General features: G+C 34.6%; 1 protein-coding gene across 1 annotated transcript; it reads right to left on the reverse strand.

The window, feature by feature from the left end:
* Nucleotides 1-7771: 7771 nt before the first annotated feature.
* LOC122587831 lies at nt 7772-9599 on the reverse strand. Its single transcript, XM_043759996.1, has 6 exons — nt 9447-9599; nt 9218-9302; nt 8888-8984; nt 8676-8800; nt 8447-8531; nt 7772-7865 (listed from the first exon to the last, which is right to left on the reverse strand). Exons 1-6 carry the CDS (start codon nt 9597-9599, stop codon nt 7772-7774), a joined length of 639 nt encoding a protein of 212 aa, XP_043615931.1.
* Nucleotides 9600-19735: the final 10136 nt, after the last annotated feature.

Here is a 19735-nt window from a genome sequence, read left to right on the forward strand (position 1 = left end):
ACGAGTTTTGTGAAGGTCAAGGATGGTCAAACTCGGTCAAAGGGGGAAACATGAACCAACAAAACCCTAACCCTAACCCTAACCCCTCTCATTTCTCACACACTCTCCCTCCCTCTCTTTCTCCTCTTCTCCAGCCGCCCCCCTCCCCCCTCTTTCTCTCAAATCCGGCCGCCAACCACCACAAGACCACCACCGAACCACCATCTATCATCTTCTCCTTCTATTTTGTTTTAGATCGTGGTATGGCACAAATCATTGATTTAATTGCGTGTTCTTCATCAAAAATTAAGATATATATAGTCGGTTGTATGAAACCCGTTTTTAGTTATATATGTATATATATACACGATAATTTTTATGTATATATATACACACATTTTCGGCTTTAAATCTCTTCCTTCCTTCTCTTAAATCCGAAAATCTTTTCTTAGATTTGTGTAAATCGATTTTCTATGAGAAAATATATATATAAATTTTCGGTTGTTTAAGGTTATATATATATATATCCGAAAATCTCTTGGATCCGAAAATCTTACATTATGTTAAACAAATCGGATGTATATATGTATGTATATATGTAAATATCCGAAATCTTGGATCCGAAATGCCCTAAATCCGGAATCTTGAATCCGAAAACTTCTAGATCCGTAAAGTTTGGCTCCGAAATTCTTTAAATCCGGAAACTTATACCCGAAAACTTAAAGATCCGAATACTTTGGATCTGAAAACCATATTCTTGTTTAGATTGATGTGTTTCTTGGTATTTTTTTTCGGTTCATACATAACTATATAAATCGAAATCTTGTATAAACGTGACAATATATTGATTTTTGGGTTGTTTTTGATTAGATCTATTATAGATCCGACTTGTTCTAGAAAATTGTTGTTCTTGGAATTGATTTTCGCTTGGTCAATCGCCGGTCAACGCCGGTCAAACCGGCCAGAAAAGAGTCTTGGTTCAAAATTTGGATTTGTTCTGTATTTTTGAGTTAGGTCAAAGTTTTTGTTCCGGTCAACGCCGGTCAATGCCGGTCAACACTGGTCAAAGTTAGTCAAACCGGTCAGAAATGTTTAAGTCGATGAATTAGTCAAATTGAAGTTTTAAATAAAGTTAAATTACTTTTTAAACAATTTGATCAATGTTATTAATCCCAAATTTTTATAATAATTAAATTGATATATATAAATATATTAAGGACTAATTTAAGTATTTATATATACATATAAATGTATTATAAAGACGTTGAAAGGACCATTTATAAATTATACATTCGTTTAACGACAGTAATGACTTATCGGACTTCTTAGACTTTATAACGACTATATATATATAGACAAAGAATAAAAAGACTTTGTAAAGACGATGTACCAACTATATGACTTTCCGGACTTAATATATTTTATAATGACGTTGACACGAAGACTTAACGGATATAAACAATAAAACGGGACATTATTAAATGAACTATTTCCTTGGACAACTTATAAGGACAAAAAGACTATTAATAATAGTATGACATTTGATGAGATATAATGGCATTTCTTAAGACACTAGTATAGGACATGGACTTATACAATTTAGTAAGTACTTACTGGGTGACTTGTGGACAGTGTAGGACTTTTGGACAGATAGTGAGCTCATTTCAAGTGTATTTGACTGTTCGTGTTCTTGTTCGTTCATCTAGGGTATTTGTGCTTGTGCTGCTTTCAGGTGAGTTTCGTAGCCCCTCTTTTTATAAGTTTTGGGGTGGAAAGTATACTTATTTTCAAACAGTTTTGTCGATTTCTGTGTTATGTTCAATATTGAGCCTGTGCGTATAGAGTTACTTGTGCCATTTGACGTGCTTTGATCTTGTTGTATGTGTGTGTTTATGTGTTTGTTTGTTGTGCTTTGGACGTACTTATTGTGTGTGTTGAGACTTGATACTTTGGACTAAGGCAGGTACCTAAGGCCAGACTTTGAGACATTGAGACTTTGGACTTATTATGGCGTAACTCTGCTCATAATATATTGAACTATTACTGGTTTAGACTTAAAATAATCGACAAAAGACTTATTTCTTGACTAGACTTTTTTTGACTAAAACCTACGAACTCACCAACCTTTGTGTTGACGCGTTTTAGTATACTTTTCAGGTACTCAGGCTAATCAGGGATAAAGACTGCTATTCTAGGCTTGGACTTCGGAGATTAGTGCTCCTCTATTTATTTTCAGACTTTAAGGCTACATGCCTTGGAATATTTTTTTTTATGGACTTGGTTGTAATAAGCTATTTTAGCACTGTTATGACTTCGAACTCATGTATTTGAGAATATATTTATTATATTCTATTTCATTTAGCAGTATCTATGTAATTCCATGTCGTGCTGTACTTTTCATGACACTTCATGTTTCCGCCAACGGTGGGGTGTTACAGAACTTAATTATATTATCTCTCATAGAGCCTTTAATATAACAAATGTCTCGATTTATTGCTGCTTCTTCTTAGATGATATAAAATCAAGCAAGGGTGAACCATTTACCAAAATAAATCGGCCGAAGAAGATAATCTTTACAATTTCACAATCAAATGCATATAAGATATCTAAGCAATCTCCGCTATATCTAATTTATTCCTATGCAATTAAATCATTAAAAAGTTCTCAAATATTTTTACATATCTTCTTAGGAATATTTGCAAACTTACAAAAATACGTCTTATATTGTTTGGCCAAAATAAATACCTATCCTTTAAAATGCAACTTGGGTTGTCATTGAACTAGATATACATGCATAAAATACTTCCTTCAAAACAATCAAGGCAATGGTACACAAAACCCCGCTATAGCACAGGGCCGTTGGAAAAAATCTAAGCGGCTAACATATAGGTGGTTGTGAAACTAGTAAATGTTAACAAGTTTTTATAAAAGTAGATTCTATACTCAATATAGTGATATCTACATATAATCGGCAATTTTCGAAAAAACATCAGCTTGTTAAATATTGCAAGTAGTCACATCTTGTTTCAAATTCGAAAAAATGTCAAAACAAAAACTATTTAAAGATAGTACTAATAATCAAACTCGAAAAATCCAATTTTGGTATTAAACTGTGTGAATTGAACATTAAAACTTATTTCTCTTAACAATAGAATCGAACCAGCGACATTTAGCGAAGTACTCAAAACGAACTAAAGATTGAGGATATGTCATATTTTATACCATTTCCCACATGACTTTAGGACCAATTATTCGTTATATTTATAGTTTTATATCCAACTTTCGATACTTTGAAGGTGTGTTAAGTGTTTTCAGGTTGGAAATTGATTAGACAAACGAATTAGTTGATTTTGATGACATATGGAAGAAACGGGAAGAAGGATTAGATCGAAACCAAGTAAAAGACAAAGAAAACGAGTCCTGGAGCTTGTAACTCCCGTTTCTAGAGTAACTCTCATTATGAAGAGAAATTCCAAATCGCCTGTAACTTGCAGTTACTCCACTAACGGCAGTTAGAATTTCAAAGGAGTGTAACGGCCATTACTCCACTAACGGCAGTTACAAGAGAAGTTCAAAGGTAACGGCCATTACTCCACTAACGGCCGTTACACGCGAATTTTGTATATATAGACGATTAGGGTTCTGCTCTGAGGGACGAATTCTTGGCATTTTTTTCTCCAGTTTTCTCATAGTTCTTAGCTTTTGGAGCAAACAAGTTGTTAGGGTTTTACATCTTTTCAGCTTTGGATTGTAATCATCATTGCTACCGGATTATCTTCAATCATTTCGGTATAATATGATTTCTTCTCTTTTCGTTTGTTCTTGTATTTTAAATATGAGTAGCTAAATCTCTTGCACCCGCTTGGGTAGTAATCATGTCATAGGGTCGATTTAATGTTGCTTGTAAGTGTTGAACAAGGTTTATATGTTTAATCGAAGATCCACATTTATTTGGGTTTAAATATTGTTTTTAACTTTTATATTAATTGATTGATAATTGTAATTAGAAGTTCGGGAGAAATCTATGTCATTGTCAATTGATTTATGAAACGGTTAATCGGTCTATAATTAACCTAAAATCGTTGGAGTTCGGGAGAAACCAACGATAAAGATTTTAAACAATTTAATTAATTTCGAGTGAGTCAACGCTTATGATAGAGGGATCTAATTAGGCGAATAAGCAGTTCGGGAGAAAGCTTTTAAAGATTAAATCATAAAATCAACTTAGTTTCTTAATGCTTAATTGTTTTGAGTAGAAATTAAATGCGGGAGCAATAATCATATCTAAAGCAATTAAAGATTCAAGTATAACGGGAGTTCATCTTGTCTACTTTCCAAAATACTTTTCTAGTCATTTTTAGTTGTGTCGTTATGTACGTTGTTAGACTCTAAGACTTTATCATGGAATAAATGAATTTATGTTTGATTCGGGCTTTATGAGCATCTAGACTTTAGAAAAATTATACGTGGACTTGAGAACAGGAGGAATACTAGTTGTCTTGTGGAAATGCCAAATTTAGTGAAATACTTAAAATTTAATCAATTAAAGATTTAATTAAGAAATATAGTCATATTTATATCCGTTAGAAAGCTATTAAAAAGTTACATTCAAATGTGTCGACAAAATAAATTAACGAGTCTCGGGTTTTGTGAATTTGTCGAGTCAAACGAGTTTTGGTAAGGTCAAAGGGTGGTCAAACTCGGTCAAGGGGGGAGCATGAACCAACAAAACCCCTCCTAACCCTAATTTACCCTCATTTCTCACACACACACATTCCACCCTCCTCCCTTTTCTCTCAAAACCGCCCCCTTTCTCCCTTCTCCCTCTATTTCGGTCAACCACCGCCGAACCACCACAAAACACCACCAAATACTCATCATCTTCTATTTTTTCTTTTAGGCATGGGTAAGATTTATGCATCTAAGTGTTTGTTCATCATGTAAAACACGATTTTCTACATATATATGTAAATCGTTTTCTTTTTTTCCTTTTTCCTCATCTCTAAATCTGAAAAAAAAATTTTCTTTGTTTTCGGTTATATGTTATTTATACTAGGGCCTAGACTCGTGCGATGCACGGACAACCTAAAATTTTGACGTATATTGTATAGATCTTTGAGTACGCAACGTCTGAACATATATGTATAGATATCATAAAGCAATATGTCACAATTTACTGGAGTTGGAATTAATTCATGTACCCATGGCAAAATAGTAACTGTAATAACATTCACATGCTCGTATTATTAGATTGAAAAGAAAGTGCAAAGACAATAATGATGATTGTAATCAGAACCAAACTTCATGTGCACATATTATTTAAAGCAAATACAAACTATTGGAAATAGAAAAAACAATAACAATGTCAAATTACTGTCTCGGTGTGGAACGGGGTGAATGTACCACATATATATCTATTGGTTCGTCTTTTTTTGTAACATTGTATAATGATTTCAAATGCTGATCTTCGAAAACGGAAGCAATTGAACCTCGATCCCTAAGTAACTTCCTTGGACGTTTGTATTTAAACCAAACTTTATGTTTACAACTTTGGAAATTTTGATAATACCATGCTCGCAATTCATTGATCATGAATTCGTTTGTTTTCACATCAGAACTCATCACTGTCCCACCACCAACATATTGATAGCCTTGATGTAACTTAATCATTTTGCCGCCATAATGCAAGCATATTCTAACAATAGTTGGAGGACTTCGAATAAATCTATAAAATTTGATACTTGTTAGTGGTTAAAATTCATTTTGACTAATATTGATACTCACTATGAAAGGGTACAAAACAATATAAATAAGACTATTACAATAGGTTATTATGGATACCTCTTAGTGGTATGGCGCGACTTCATCACATATATATTAAATCGCATAAACACTTTCAAAACACATATCAAATCACTCCCCTTTTATTGATCTTAATGAGAAAAGTTTTCTTGATCTTTTTTATGTTGCAAGTGTTGGTGTGACTCACAAAGAGATGCAAACCATGCCATGGGCATCAATTCTTGAAAAGGTTGTTCCATTTTAAGAATCAGAATAGTTATGTATGTTTCTACCAAACTAATTACTCAGTTTCACTGGATCCTTTTTTCATTGTCAACTTACCCATCCCCAACTGAATAACCATTTTTGAGCAACAATTAGTGATAAAGGAAGGCTTCAAGATTTCATTTAACTACTCATGAATAATATATGTAATCCGAAACCTGATTATCAGAGTGACGAACTCACGACAAAGAATGTCCAAGGCTTAATTGTAGGAAATTTGATTGTGCTATAATGTAAATCATGTACGAAGCACAGAAAAACAAAGTAAAAAAACACAAACAAATAAACTTTGATTTCCTAAATCCACCATGACAACCATAACAAAACACTTAAAAAACACAAAGCATAAACCGAAATAGGTCATAAGTTTAGACATACATAAAGCAAACATAACAGAGGAACACAAGTTCCCATTTTATTCGTAGACGATATTATTCCTAGACGATTTGGTCTTCATCATATGTTCAGACATTTCATTTCTGAGTGGCCAGGCCCTTCCTTTTTGGCTTCTTTGGAACATTTGGGATGGAAAGGACAGACTCCATTGCAGCAACAGCAGCACGCTTGGTGGGTGGGGGAGAGGCATAGCCAGCATCAACATCAGTTGTATCAACAGCAGCCTATATAAAAAGTTGATCAGTTAATCACTTATGTTTTGAAAACAACTACATAAAAAGACACAAATTACACACACAATACATACAACAGTGTTAGCAATGTTAACAGTAAGTTTGTCGGAACCATCCACGATGGCATCATCACTTGCAGCAATCACTTCTTTAGTTCCAGAAGTAGCAGCCAGAAGAGAAAGTATAAAGGTTAATGTAATCAATGAAATACAACTATATGAAATAATGAACCAAGTAATGGTTTTATACATGAATGTTGGATCCGGTTGCAGACTTAAGGTTAGTAACAGACTCATCCACTTCTACAACTTTGTCATTTCCACACACCTACCAATATAAGCTTATAATGTAAAATCATGGTTTGCTAATAATATGTCAATAAATCAGCAATACATCACAAGTAATGTAACTTACACCAAGTATAGCATCAGTTGCGTCTAAAGCATCATTATATGTCTCAGCTGCCTTAGCTCGCTCACACTGGTTTTGAAACTCCTTTAAAACAAAGTTGTGTTAGTAAGTTAGTTGGATACTTTGAGGTGTATTGTATCGTTATTATATATATAAAAAAATTATTATAGATGCTCTTACCATTTCAATCATGGATAATTTGTAAAAAGTTTTAAACATGACTTCTTCTTGGGTCATTCGAGAAACAATATACACCTGGTAATTGTTGTTAAGATTAAATTGAGTCACATCAAACTTGACCATAACTTTCTTTCCAATCATTGCATCCAAGTCCTCTAGATAAGATTCCGCGCCAGCACACTTATCCACCAAACTATGAGCGGTTTTCATGATGAGCTTCACAACATCTCGATCAAAGAACACCAAGGATGCTGCACCTGATTCATCTTTAAGTTTGATCTGCACTTTGAACCTGTTACCATTAACATAGAACAATAAAAAGGATCCACAATTGATTAGTTTTGTGAGGCAACAAAGATATTTAAAACAACAGCTAGCAAAACACTTGAAAAAATACCGAGAGATGACATTCACATCAGGACCACAATCTGGGCAGTCATGGGTGGTTTTTTTGTTCTTTCTCACATCACCAACCACTTCCATTTCGTCTTCTGGATTATTTGTAGTTACCTTCTTGCTACATTTGCGGCATGCAATGTAGTACCAAGGCTGGTCGGTTTCGATGGAGTGAATTGTTGCAACCGCAACACATGATGTTGCCTGAGCCAATTAAGAATAAAAATCTCGTACAATGAAACATGTAAATCAGAATTTACAACATGAATATTGTAAGGCGAGGTTTCACTGTTTGGGAATATATTTTCATATATAGTAATTAACCTCAAATATGGTATCTAACTCGAACAGTTGGACACATTTGGTATTAGTGAAGAATGCTTCAGTTGATGGATCTGCTAAGGATATCATCTTATGATTTGCAACTTCATCCCGTTTTTGTCAACAAAACTGCATATAATTAATCAAAAATTACACAAGCTTATAATAAATCAAAATGCATATAATAAAACAAAACTGCATATAATTCCTAACCCCCAAAGGTACTGACTTTAAATGTTAGACTTATGTTGCCACAATTGGATAATAGTAATATAGCTTAAATGCTTCTGCTATTGCAGTCACATAATAGCATAAATGTTAGACTTCAAATTTTCTCTTTTGTACAAACCTTCCTCTATTGCTGCTAACACATGGGTAGATTTTTTACAATTGGAAGGTCAGTTGATGGGTCAAAATCATACACGCTCATAGCTATTTCATGTTCGACTATATAAATGACTAACCTTTTTTTGAAGGCATTGATTTCATCGATATTATTATTCATGAAAATACGGGCAACATTGAAACCATGAGATACAGAGAAGATTCCTGTGAACATACATGTAATGTATTACTGTGGTATCGAGAAAATCGAAAGACCAATGATTGATCATCACATTAACGGCAGCAATATGTTGAAGTCATCCACATATGAACTGTACAATCATCACATTAAAGAGAAAATCGAAATACCTCTCCATTCTCGCAACTTCGCAAACTGTACAATCATCACATTAACAGCAGCCTTGTCATTGTTAAATTTTGCCTTGAAGTCATCCACATATGAATCCCAGAATGTTACCTTCATCTTGTTACCACTGCTTTTTTACAAATTCAAAAAATTTAACCTACATATAACATATTGATGTATTTCTTAATAAATATAACAAACAAAAGTTTGTTACACAATGTCTTGCAATTGCACATCCATCATTTGATTTGGGGAACCATTTTTATCACCAATGATCACATCACCATATCCAGAAACTTTACCAATCACATCTGAAATTGTAGATGAACTTAGTTAAGCTTTTGTGGATTCAACATATAAATTACTAATACATCGACTGTAAATTTATATACATAATTAGCAACACATACCAACTGTGGTGTTGTTTTCGACTTTCCCATTTGTCATATAAGGGAAGGAAACGAACCTAAATCCATGACAGAAGTTACTCATGTATTATCCAATATCTTATACGAACCAACATTCTGATGCACGAAGAAGTTACTCATGCATATCGCTCCACCTTCGACCAGCAGTTTCTCAAAGGTAGGTATTACATTTTTCCTGACAGAAGCTTGAATCCGCTGACCCTAAAACACAAAGTTGAAACAAACATAAGTAGTTGTACATTTTATATGTTCATTAATAAACCATACATATATCATAAATCATGAATCATGAATAATAAACCATACATATATAATCTGAAATTAAACTTGATTACAAAAACTAACCGCTGCATCCATTATGATCATCTCGATGCTTCCGATGTTGTTCACATTGCCATACACAGGTTGTTTCCACAACCGGATGATCCTTACAGTTATGGAACACGAGTTGTGGTTTGTGTGAAGTTCACGTATCATTACGGGATTTTTGGAAGCCATGATCGGAAAGTGATTCGATGTGTGTGTTATATGATGAGAAGGTGATCGATGGGTTGGTTTTATAGGCACCAACATGGACGGTTACAACTGCCATACGGTTACAATTTAAATTTAAATTTAAGTTCCAGAAAACCGTAGCAAAAAGAGGAGGGAAAGGATGTCTGATTGGTAACCTCCAATTTAACTTAACCATATGAGAAAGTGTAACATAAGCATGCCATATGGGATTTTAGTTGTTTTAATCACTCATAAGGCATGCCACATAGGACATACTTAGCAAAACCTAAGTAGGGATTTATATAGTGTATAGATATATCTATGTATATTCGAGTTTTGACCAAAAGTTATATATATTTTCGGTTTAATATGAGTTATGTAGATGTGTATATACAAAAACCTATAGATTCGAAATCTATAGGCCCGAAATTCATTAAATCCGGAAAACTTATAACCGAAAACCTTTAGATCTGAAATCTTGGATCCGAAATCTTGTTATCCGAAATCTTTTGATCCGAAAACCTTTGGATCCGAGATCTTTGGATCTGGAAATCTTCATATTGTTGATTTGGTTCTTGTTCTTGACTTATGGGATCCGAAAGTATACATATATGTTCGAATATAATTAAATCCGTGAGTATAAATGATAATTGATTGTTTTCAGTTAGAATTAGCTTGCATCCGATCTAAAAACTTGATTTTGGTCTTGAAATGGGTTATGGTTCATCTTAGTGACCGGAATCTCGATTTTCGTTTCGGTCAATGCCGGTCAAAATTGGTCAAACCAGCCAGAAATGTTTATGTTGGTATTTTAGTCAAAATTTAAAGTTTTTAAACAAAGTTAAATTGTATTTTAATTAATTGATCTATATTTAAAATTAAATCCCAAATTTTTATAATAATGAAATAAATATGGATATATATATAAATATAAGGATAAAAATCTAATATGGACATATGACTATATATATATATATTAAAAAGACGTTGAAAGGACCATTTATAAATTATACATTCGTATAACGACAGTTAATGACTTATCAGACTTCATATACTTTATAACGACTATATATAAAGGCAAAGAATAAAAGACGTTGTAAAGACGATGTACAAATTATATGACCTTCCAGACTTAATATATTTTTATAATGACGTTGTTACAAAGACTTGACGGGATATAAACAATGAAATGTGACATTATTTAACAAACTATTTATTTGGACAAGACATAATGACATTTCCTAAGACACTAGTATAAGACATGGACTTGTGCAATTAAATAAGTTCTTATGGAGTGACTTGTGAACAATGTAGGACTGTTGGGCAGATAGTGAGCTTGTTTCGAGTGTATCTGACTGTTCATGTTCTTGTTCGTTCATTTAGGATCATTGTGCTTGTGCTGCTTTCAGGTGAGTTTCGTAGCCCCTCTTTTTACAAGTTTTGGGGTGGAAAGTATACTTATTTTCAAACAGTTTTGTCGATTTCTGTTTTATGTTCAATATTGAGCCTGCGCGTATAGAGTTAATTGTGCCATTTGACGTGCTTTGATCTTGGTTGTATGTGTGTGATTATGTGTTGTTTGTTGTACTTTGGACGTGCTTATTGTATGAGTTGAGACTTGAGACTTGAGACTTTAGACTAAGGCAGGTACCGTAAGGCCGGACTTTGAGACATTTGGACTTATTATGGCGTAACTCTGCTCGTTATATATTGAACTATTACTTGTTTAGACTTAAAAGGATCGACAAAAGACTTATTTCTTTTATTAGTCTTCTGACATAAAACCTACGAACTCACCAACAAAAGACTTATTTCTTTTATAGACTGCTATGCTAGGCTGGATTTCGGAGATTAGTGCTCCTTATTTATTATCAGACTTTAAGGCTAATGCCTTGGATTATTTTTTTATGGACTTGTTTGTTATAAGCTATTTTAGCACTATTATGACTTTGAACTCATGTATTTGGGAATATATTTACTATATTCTATTTCATTTAGCAATATCTATGTAATTCCATGTCGTGCTGTACTTTTCATGACACCTCATGTTTCCGCCAACGGTGGGGTGTTACAGAATGGTATCAGAGACGTGGTTGTAGAGAATTAGGTGGAAAATCCTAGACTATAACCTAAGAACCCCGTATAGCATTTACGATAGGAATCATAGATGCATTCTAGACGTGCTAACGTCGCTTATATTTGAGTTCATATCCTGTTTAGACTTATTGACCCTGTGTTTATTTTGACTACGGCTATTATTGTGTGCCTTTGGTGTTATTGTGATTACTTATGTGTATTAGAGCAAGATGAAGTGATGACACTAACTAGTATCGCATAACGATAATTATAGAAAAGCCTGATCAACTGTTCTATGATTACCGCCATGCCTTGCGACAGTTATTGACATCAGTGATTGCACTTGTAGTGAGAGTGTGGTAGCTACCCTGGGATGTTTAATGGGTGTTGGTTAGGTGGAGGGTTAGCCGCTGGTACACCCTGTATACATACCCGACCAATATCTAGAAAGCATACCAGTACCGTGATCCGGCCTTGCATTAGATGTACTAGGGGTGTGGAGGATTAGCCGCTGGTGCACCCTTTATACATACACCACTAGTGCAATGAATGTAGGTGTTAGATTCAGACCACATTTTAACTGCAATTTAGGGTTATCTATACTCCCTATTAAAGATTATCTTACCTCTTGTTGAAAGTTTACACTATTTGGGACATGCGATATTACCTTTTTGCCCTTGCTTCACTCCTTCTCTTTGTCTCTAATCTCCATCTCTTTCTCCAACAATCTGAATCTCCCATCTCCCAATAAATATTTACCCATTAATAATAAATATTATCTAATATCTTTCATCTCCTAATAAATATTTCTTGGGGTAAACACGGCCTCCTGCTCACTCTTCAAAATTAAAATGACTTCCATTCCTTATGCTTTCAAATTCAAATCTATCATCAGATCTTCAAGATCTCAATTTCAAAAATTATTTTCAGATTTATTCCTCCTCATTTTGTGGTTTTAGTGTTAATAATTTGCTGATGCATCAACATTGGTTTGATAAGCTTCTGCATTTATTTGTACAGATAGTAATTTTTGTTTAACATGTTAAAATAAATTTATTTCTGCATTGTTTGACCGTACTTTATTGATTGCCCATTTATACCATTTTCGGTAATCCCGATATTGGATGCCCTATCAATGGTATCTGCCACAACGCGCGGGTACCATACTCGTATATTATTAGTATATATATATGTATTGCACCGACATGAATTGCATGAATAGTTTAGGTTCTAAATAGCATTCCTTAGACAATAAGACGAGAGAGCTTACTGAGAGTATCTTGTGATATTAACATCGTCGAGTATATTCTTCCCCGACTAACGATGCGTGGTTATAGGACAATGGCAAAAACAAGAACTAGTGCTGGAACTAGCGGCGGTCGTGGAAGAAGCCGTGGTGAAAACAAAGACTCTGGTCAAGGTCGTGGTATTTTTCGAGGAACTGGACGAAGTGGAGGTCGTGGTATTGGTCGTGGCACTAGACCTGAGGTAGTTTAAGGTGTTGGCCGCGGTGCAGGTCGTGGAAATGAACAAGCTGGAGGTCGAGGTACTGGTCGTGGAGTTGGTATGAAGCAATTACCCGATGAAACTTGGTATGAAGCTTGGTTGAGGATGAAATACGTAGTTGATAAGTTAACCACGAACAACGTTTTTGTTGGTGAACTTGTTAACATATATTTATGTGGGCTAAATGACAAATCATACGAAATTCTAGACGAGGGAATAGTAGGGATGAATACCGACGAGGTATTTGATTTTATCGAAGAATTCATTCACTATAACGAATTTGTGTATGAGCCCGGAAATGAAACAATATGGCAAGAAGAGTATGATACTACAGAAGAGAATGAAACAACGGAAGCTTATGATCTCTTGGAAAATGAATCTCATACTCAACCTCCTGAAAGCCAAAAATATCCAGAGATACAGGATTCCATTCAAATCCTGAACACTGATGCAATGGGGGAACCACATGTATCTCTTCTGCAATCTGACTTTGGTGAAGTGATAATGGCAGAACTGGAAGAAGAATTCATGGAATCAGGAGAGGGTGTTAGTAAGATAGTGGCAGAAGAGCTAGAATCATGCCCATAACTTTTCATTGGAGTTGACTCTAAAGAAGATGATTATCAGTTCACTCATTCGGAACCAAATGAACTACCACTTATTAGCAATAAGCCAATGATTGAAGTTGTTGAATTGGAGATTTTTTCCTCATTTCTTGGTAAGGTATGTGATGTTTCTTATGATGATATTAATGTTGCTAACTATATCTTGCAGGATTTAGAGGATAAAGGCATAATCGACTTGGATGAGGAGGTAGTAACCGGTCCAACAAAGAGGATTGAGCTTGAACACACCAAAATGGATGAATTACAGACAGAAGCATGTTTTCAACTGGTGAGCAAAAAGAGGAAGCTAGAGGGAGCATCGGCTACTTTCCTCATTGATAAGTGCTTAATTACCTCTCAAGAGAGTCGTTTTTATACTTTCGGTAACCCAATATTGTTTGAGTATAATAAACGGCGATGGGTAGAAAACTCGGTTATAAAAATAGATATGATAGATCATGTGAGTAGAGATTTTGAAAATGTGGATTTGAAGGAATGAGTAATGATAAAAGTTAAGTTTACAACTTTTTCACCCTACTCGTATAGGCCACCAGACTTTTGTGTAGGTGATGTGAATGATTGGATCTCTGAAAAGGTGAAAGGTAATTGTTTTTCACCGTTTAAGGGTAGACCGCCCAACACTCTACGTGTGGGGGCATCAGAAACCCCACCATGGTAATTCTTTGGGGTAAGAGTCTAGCTAACGACTCGTTAATAAATTAAGCGCTTCTCGGGAGGCAACCCGTGTTTCGTATTTTATTTTTCTTTTGATTTTGTTTGAATAAGTAGGATCGACTAATGCAGGGCTCTATTTTATATCAGTTATCTTTTAATTGTGTGTTCATGGTGATAGCAAGATTGAATGTCATATGCATATGCTGGCAGTAAGTTCAGCGTCATATTTTGTTGGCATCATTCACGCATGGAACACCATTTATACCCAGCAAGTTTTTCTTGTTCTCTATTTTTCTTTTTGTTTACTCTCCCCTATTTTCCATAGTTTGCCTTAGTTTATTGGACATTGAAGGCATTGTCCAACTTAAGTATGTGGGGGGGTGGTAAATAGGAAAAAGTCATGTATTTTTGAACTTTTGCATCCTTGTCCTTGTAGTTGATTGATTGCTTTGGTCACTTAATTATAGATATTAATGAGCAATTTAACTACACCCTTGGTACAAATTTTAATATGTGGAATGTTTTTTGACTGATTAAATAGGCAATCCCTTCTGGATTAATAACATTGCTAGCATGCTTATAGCACCAAAACACCAAATTATGAGATTATTAATTCATTGCTAGTTATGATAGGTGTTATGGTTTTGGAAATATTAGCCTTGTAAATTTGTCCCTCTCATAGGCTTTTGGATTTATCCAGGAGTAAGGGTCTCTTTTAGAGCTTTGAACTATGATGTGCAAGTTTGAGGTTGGTTTTCCATTTCCGGATCATTTAATTTGCTATTAGTGTGCCGGTGATAGCGTTGATTCTAGAACTTGTCCTGGTTGATCGTTCCGTGGTTTTCTAGATGAGGAAGAGGCAAATTTAGTATAAAACCTTTGTTCTTTGTTTGTTTCACCCTTTGTTTCATAAAAATGTGTTATGTGCATATTTTGTAATGTGCTTAGTAGCTAACTACACTGGTTAGTGAACCACCCGTTTAAAACCCTTATGTTGCACTCGTTTTTAGTGCAAGAAACAATAGAAAACATGTTGTCATTAGCCCGTTCTTTGTGTTAAATCCACCAAATATACACCTTTCCTAGCCATACCGATAGTCGAAGTCCTGGTGGGTCATTAGTTGCCTATGCTAGTGGATGGTTTGGGTTATATCTTGTTATGTCGGGTTAGGATATTCTCATTTTATGGGGGTAGTTTGATTTCGTCATGATTTTGGATTAAGTCTGGATTGTTCATCTTAGCATATTATTAAATGATTTGTCACTGTTTATTCGTTATGTAACAGAATACCAATTAGTCAGAGTAAAAGTAGCTCACAAAAAAAAATGAATAAAAAGAATAAAAGAATTGAAAAACAGAAAAAGAAAAAAAAAAGAGAGAAAAAAAATAAAAAAAAAGCTTGGGTTGTTAGTTGGTATTTCTCTTTTTTGTCAAATCATTTTTATTAGTTGGTTCATCATTTACACCAACATAAGCTTCATTGTTACTTAGATTTATTGAGTTGAGTTGGTACATCTTTATAACCAACGAAATAGGATTTTGCAATACTATATCCTATAAGTTATTCTTCTTTAGTTGGCACGTTCGTTTAAGCCAACATGGGTATTTAGGCGGAAGGAGTTGTTTGATTGTCATACACCACAATGGTGTCGGTTTCTATCGTTCTGTTGGGGGTATTGTGTAACAATCATGATTCTTGACTCTTTGATTTCGTGTACATTTTGACTAAGTATTTAGTTAATCAATATATGTTCAAGTGCAATTTGTGGTTTAATTGGGTTCAATGTGTTCAAAAAGGTCATTTATCATTTATTTGAAACTAATATGCTAGTCGAGATCATTCTTAGTACTAATTGACTATTATATTTTAGATAATATCTAAATTAGCTAGGAAACATGATATGGATCCTCCATGGGTTATACCCACCCAACAAAACCCACCCAACAAAACCCCACCTTATCCTTTCCGCACCACCCATCCATTTCATTTTCCTTATCTTTTTTTTTCTCTCTAGTCTCTTGTAAGAACACACACACACACTTACATTCACTCTCTCTCTAAAATTCTTACATCAAAATAATTGTTTCCAGCAAGATTTGTGTTAGAGTTATCATTTATATCATCATCTTCATATCATATCAAAAATTTGGGCAATTTCAAGTACAAGAACTACTCATCTAGCAAATTTTCGGATTTGAATCTTGGGTGGAAGATTTGGTAAGTAATTTCTAACTCAAAATCATCATTTAATGTTATTAATCTTGTTTATGGTCAACCCTAAGTACTTTTGGGTCAAAATGGGTTCTTGGAGTCAAAATTAGGGTTTTGAATGAAATTGGGTATAAATTGGTCTTAGATTGTGAAATGAAAGAGTTTTTCATGATGGGTTTTTGTCCAAAATGTGTTGGTAACATGAATATTCGCTTCCAAAATGGTCAAAATGATTTTTTAGTTGAATTAGGGTTTCCTAGGGTTTTTATTTGGGTCAAGAACGGATTTGGACAAGATTAGATGCTATATATCGAGTTTGCATTGTGGGTTATGTTCATTTATGCTTGGAAAAGAGTTTGGAAGTGTCTCCTAATTGATTTTGAGGTCAAAATGAAGCTTCGATGCATATTGGGTCGAAATGGGTGCAGGTTTTAACGGTCGTTAGTTTGAGGACTATTTCTAACAACAGTTCAGAACCAAGATGAACAAATTAGAACCAAGATCCGTTGGTTTTTAACGACCGTTAATTACAGTCCAGAACCAAGATGAATTAATACTAAACAAGATGAACTAGTCACAACCAAGATGAACTAATCATAACCAAAATGAACTAGTGACAACCAAGATGAAAAAATCAGAATCAAGATGAACAAATCAAAACCAAGATGAACAAAATTAGAACCAAGATCAACTAGTTAAAAACCATATGTAAAGTCTTGATTTGTAAACATGTTATATACATTAATAGGTTATGGACGCGGGACGATTGGACGTTTATAACTCAACCTTAACTTCTCTTTTCCGATCAAGGTGAGTTTCGTAGCTCCTTACTCAATTGAGATTCGGGCTGAAAAGTGTACAACTGCTGTGAGTTGACTTGTTTAAGTGTGCAATTATATGTGTTGCCGACATAGTTCAATTGAGCATACGTTTGATTCCCTTGATGATGACATGACTTGATTGTCTATATGTTGAGTGTCTTGAGTGATGACATTGTTTGATTGATGGAATTGTTAACGTGTAAATACGTGGTTGTTATATGATTATTGTATGTACATGTTTGGTTGACTTTTAGGTTAGTTGTGTATATATGGAAGACGATAATACCTTCGAAAGGTTGGAGATGTGGTGGGAAGGCTGCGGGTGACCCTATATAGAAGCATTAAAGGCCTTTCAAAAGTAGTATCGTACGAAGTATATACACATGGTTTTTGTTTCTGCGTGAACATTGATGGTCATGTACAATTGAGTACAATGAAGTACATTATGTACAATTGAGTACAATGAAATACATTACGTGCAATTGAGTACAATAAGGTACATTACGTGCAATTGAGTGAAATTGAGGGACATTGATAGTCATGTTTGGCATTATAGAACTTGTTAGATACTTATCGATATCATTATTACTTGTTCTTGTTTACTAGGCGTATTCTAAATACCTTGCGTAGTTCATTATGTGAATACATATGTGAGGGTCATTGATGGACATTGATTGATTATGGATTGTTCGAGTATGATTGATTTATCTATGATTAGGATAGTTGTACATACATAGAAGACGATGATACATTTAATGAGTTGCAGATGTGGTGGGAAGGCTGCGGGTGACCCTGTATACAAACATCTAAGATTCCTTAAATGTAAAGTCGTATGAAATGTATGTGCATTGTGCATGGTTGAGTTGATGGACATGATGGATTTGATGACATTAAACGGGTACTTATGTACTTGATGACAATATCGATGACAATAGAGGGACAATGTGTGCATGTGCAATAAATAGGTGCTATACGTACTTGATGACAATTGGATGACAAGAGAACAATCAAGGGACATTGATGGACATGTTTGACATTTTAGAACTTGATGGATATTTGTTGATGTCGACATTCTGTGTTCTTGTGCATTATGTGTGTTTTAGCTATGGTATAATTGTGCAATGGATACATGTGGATCCAGGTTGCGCTACGAGCCAACCTATATTGAGTACTTGTGCCTTTTAAGGGCTTACTGTAAGTGTGTTCCTTGTTTATTAGCTTTGTTCATATTGTGAATGGCTTTGGCATTAGATCCTCGTCATTCGCCCCTACGAACTCACCAACCTAGTGTTGACCTTGTTTAATACACTTTTCAGGTAACCTTGTGAATCCAAGACGTGATGGTTGATGGATGCTTGCGCTAGAGTTTGGGCTTAGTCTTACATGGATCAAGGATTCATTTGCCTTATTTGCATTATGATTTATGTACTTGTTTGTTGATGATGGATTCACCGAATCCCTTTATTTTCATATAGTTCATGTTCTTCGATAATCCCATGTATACGCTATATCTTTTCGATAGTATTTCGAGCCTAGCTCGGGGTGTTACATATTGTCGGGAGAACTTCTCGGGGTTTTGGACCGTTGGCAACTAATGACATGAGTTTGTTTGGAATAGACTATATGTGAAAATTTTGTTAAATGTTGTGTTAGTTCTTTGTTAACATCATTTGTTTACCCAAATTTCCATACCTTGTTTAAATACCCTGTTAAGCCTTAGATTTGTTACAACCCATAAAGTCCTCTTCTGATTGAGGTTATAGGGCGCGAGCACCTTGGCGATGTAGGAACGAACCTAGTACAAGCCTATGGTTAAAAGAGTATGCATCACGACTTGGCATTGAGTGATTATTCAAATATTCAACCCCAAGAGTAAGTTAGTTGGAGTAGGATAGGCGAGATGTCACTTATTCGTTTCATTTGTGCTTAGTCGTGTTATTAAGGCTTGTGTATCGGTCAAATATTGTGAAACATTCTGGTTTTCATTTAAGATTAAAACCGCTTAACCATTTATTCTCATTTCTTGATTGTGGTTGAGCTTCTTTTTAATTACTGAAATGTGGTTCCATAATGTGCCAAGTTATTTTATGTTTTTCAGCTTGAATTTGCTTGAGGACAAGCAAAGCTTAAGTGTGGGGGAATTTGATGTGTCATATTTTATACCATTTCCCACATGACTTCAGGACCACTTATTCTTTATATTTATAGTTTTATATCCAACTTTCGATGCTTTGAAGGTGTGT

The sequence above is a fragment of the Erigeron canadensis genome, chromosome 2 (assembly GCF_010389155.1).
Source record: "Erigeron canadensis isolate Cc75 chromosome 2, C_canadensis_v1, whole genome shotgun sequence".
In the NCBI taxonomy this organism is placed as follows: Eukaryota; Viridiplantae; Streptophyta; class Magnoliopsida; order Asterales; family Asteraceae; genus Erigeron; species Erigeron canadensis.

Excerpts from the sequence above, each read along its gene's own strand:
- LOC122587831 (XM_043759996.1), bottom strand. The coding sequence starts at position 9,599 with ATGGCTTCCAAAAATCCCGTAATGATACGTGAACTTCACACAAACCAC. Across the intron at positions 9,303-9,446 it reads TGATCATAATGGATGCAGCG|GGTCAGCGGATTCAAGCTTC; the intron begins GTTAGTTTTTGT and ends TTTGTGTTTTAG. Across the intron at positions 8,801-8,887 it reads GTGCAATTGCAAGACATTGT|TGGTAACAAGATGAAGGTAA; the intron begins GTAACAAACTTT and ends GTAAAAAAGCAG.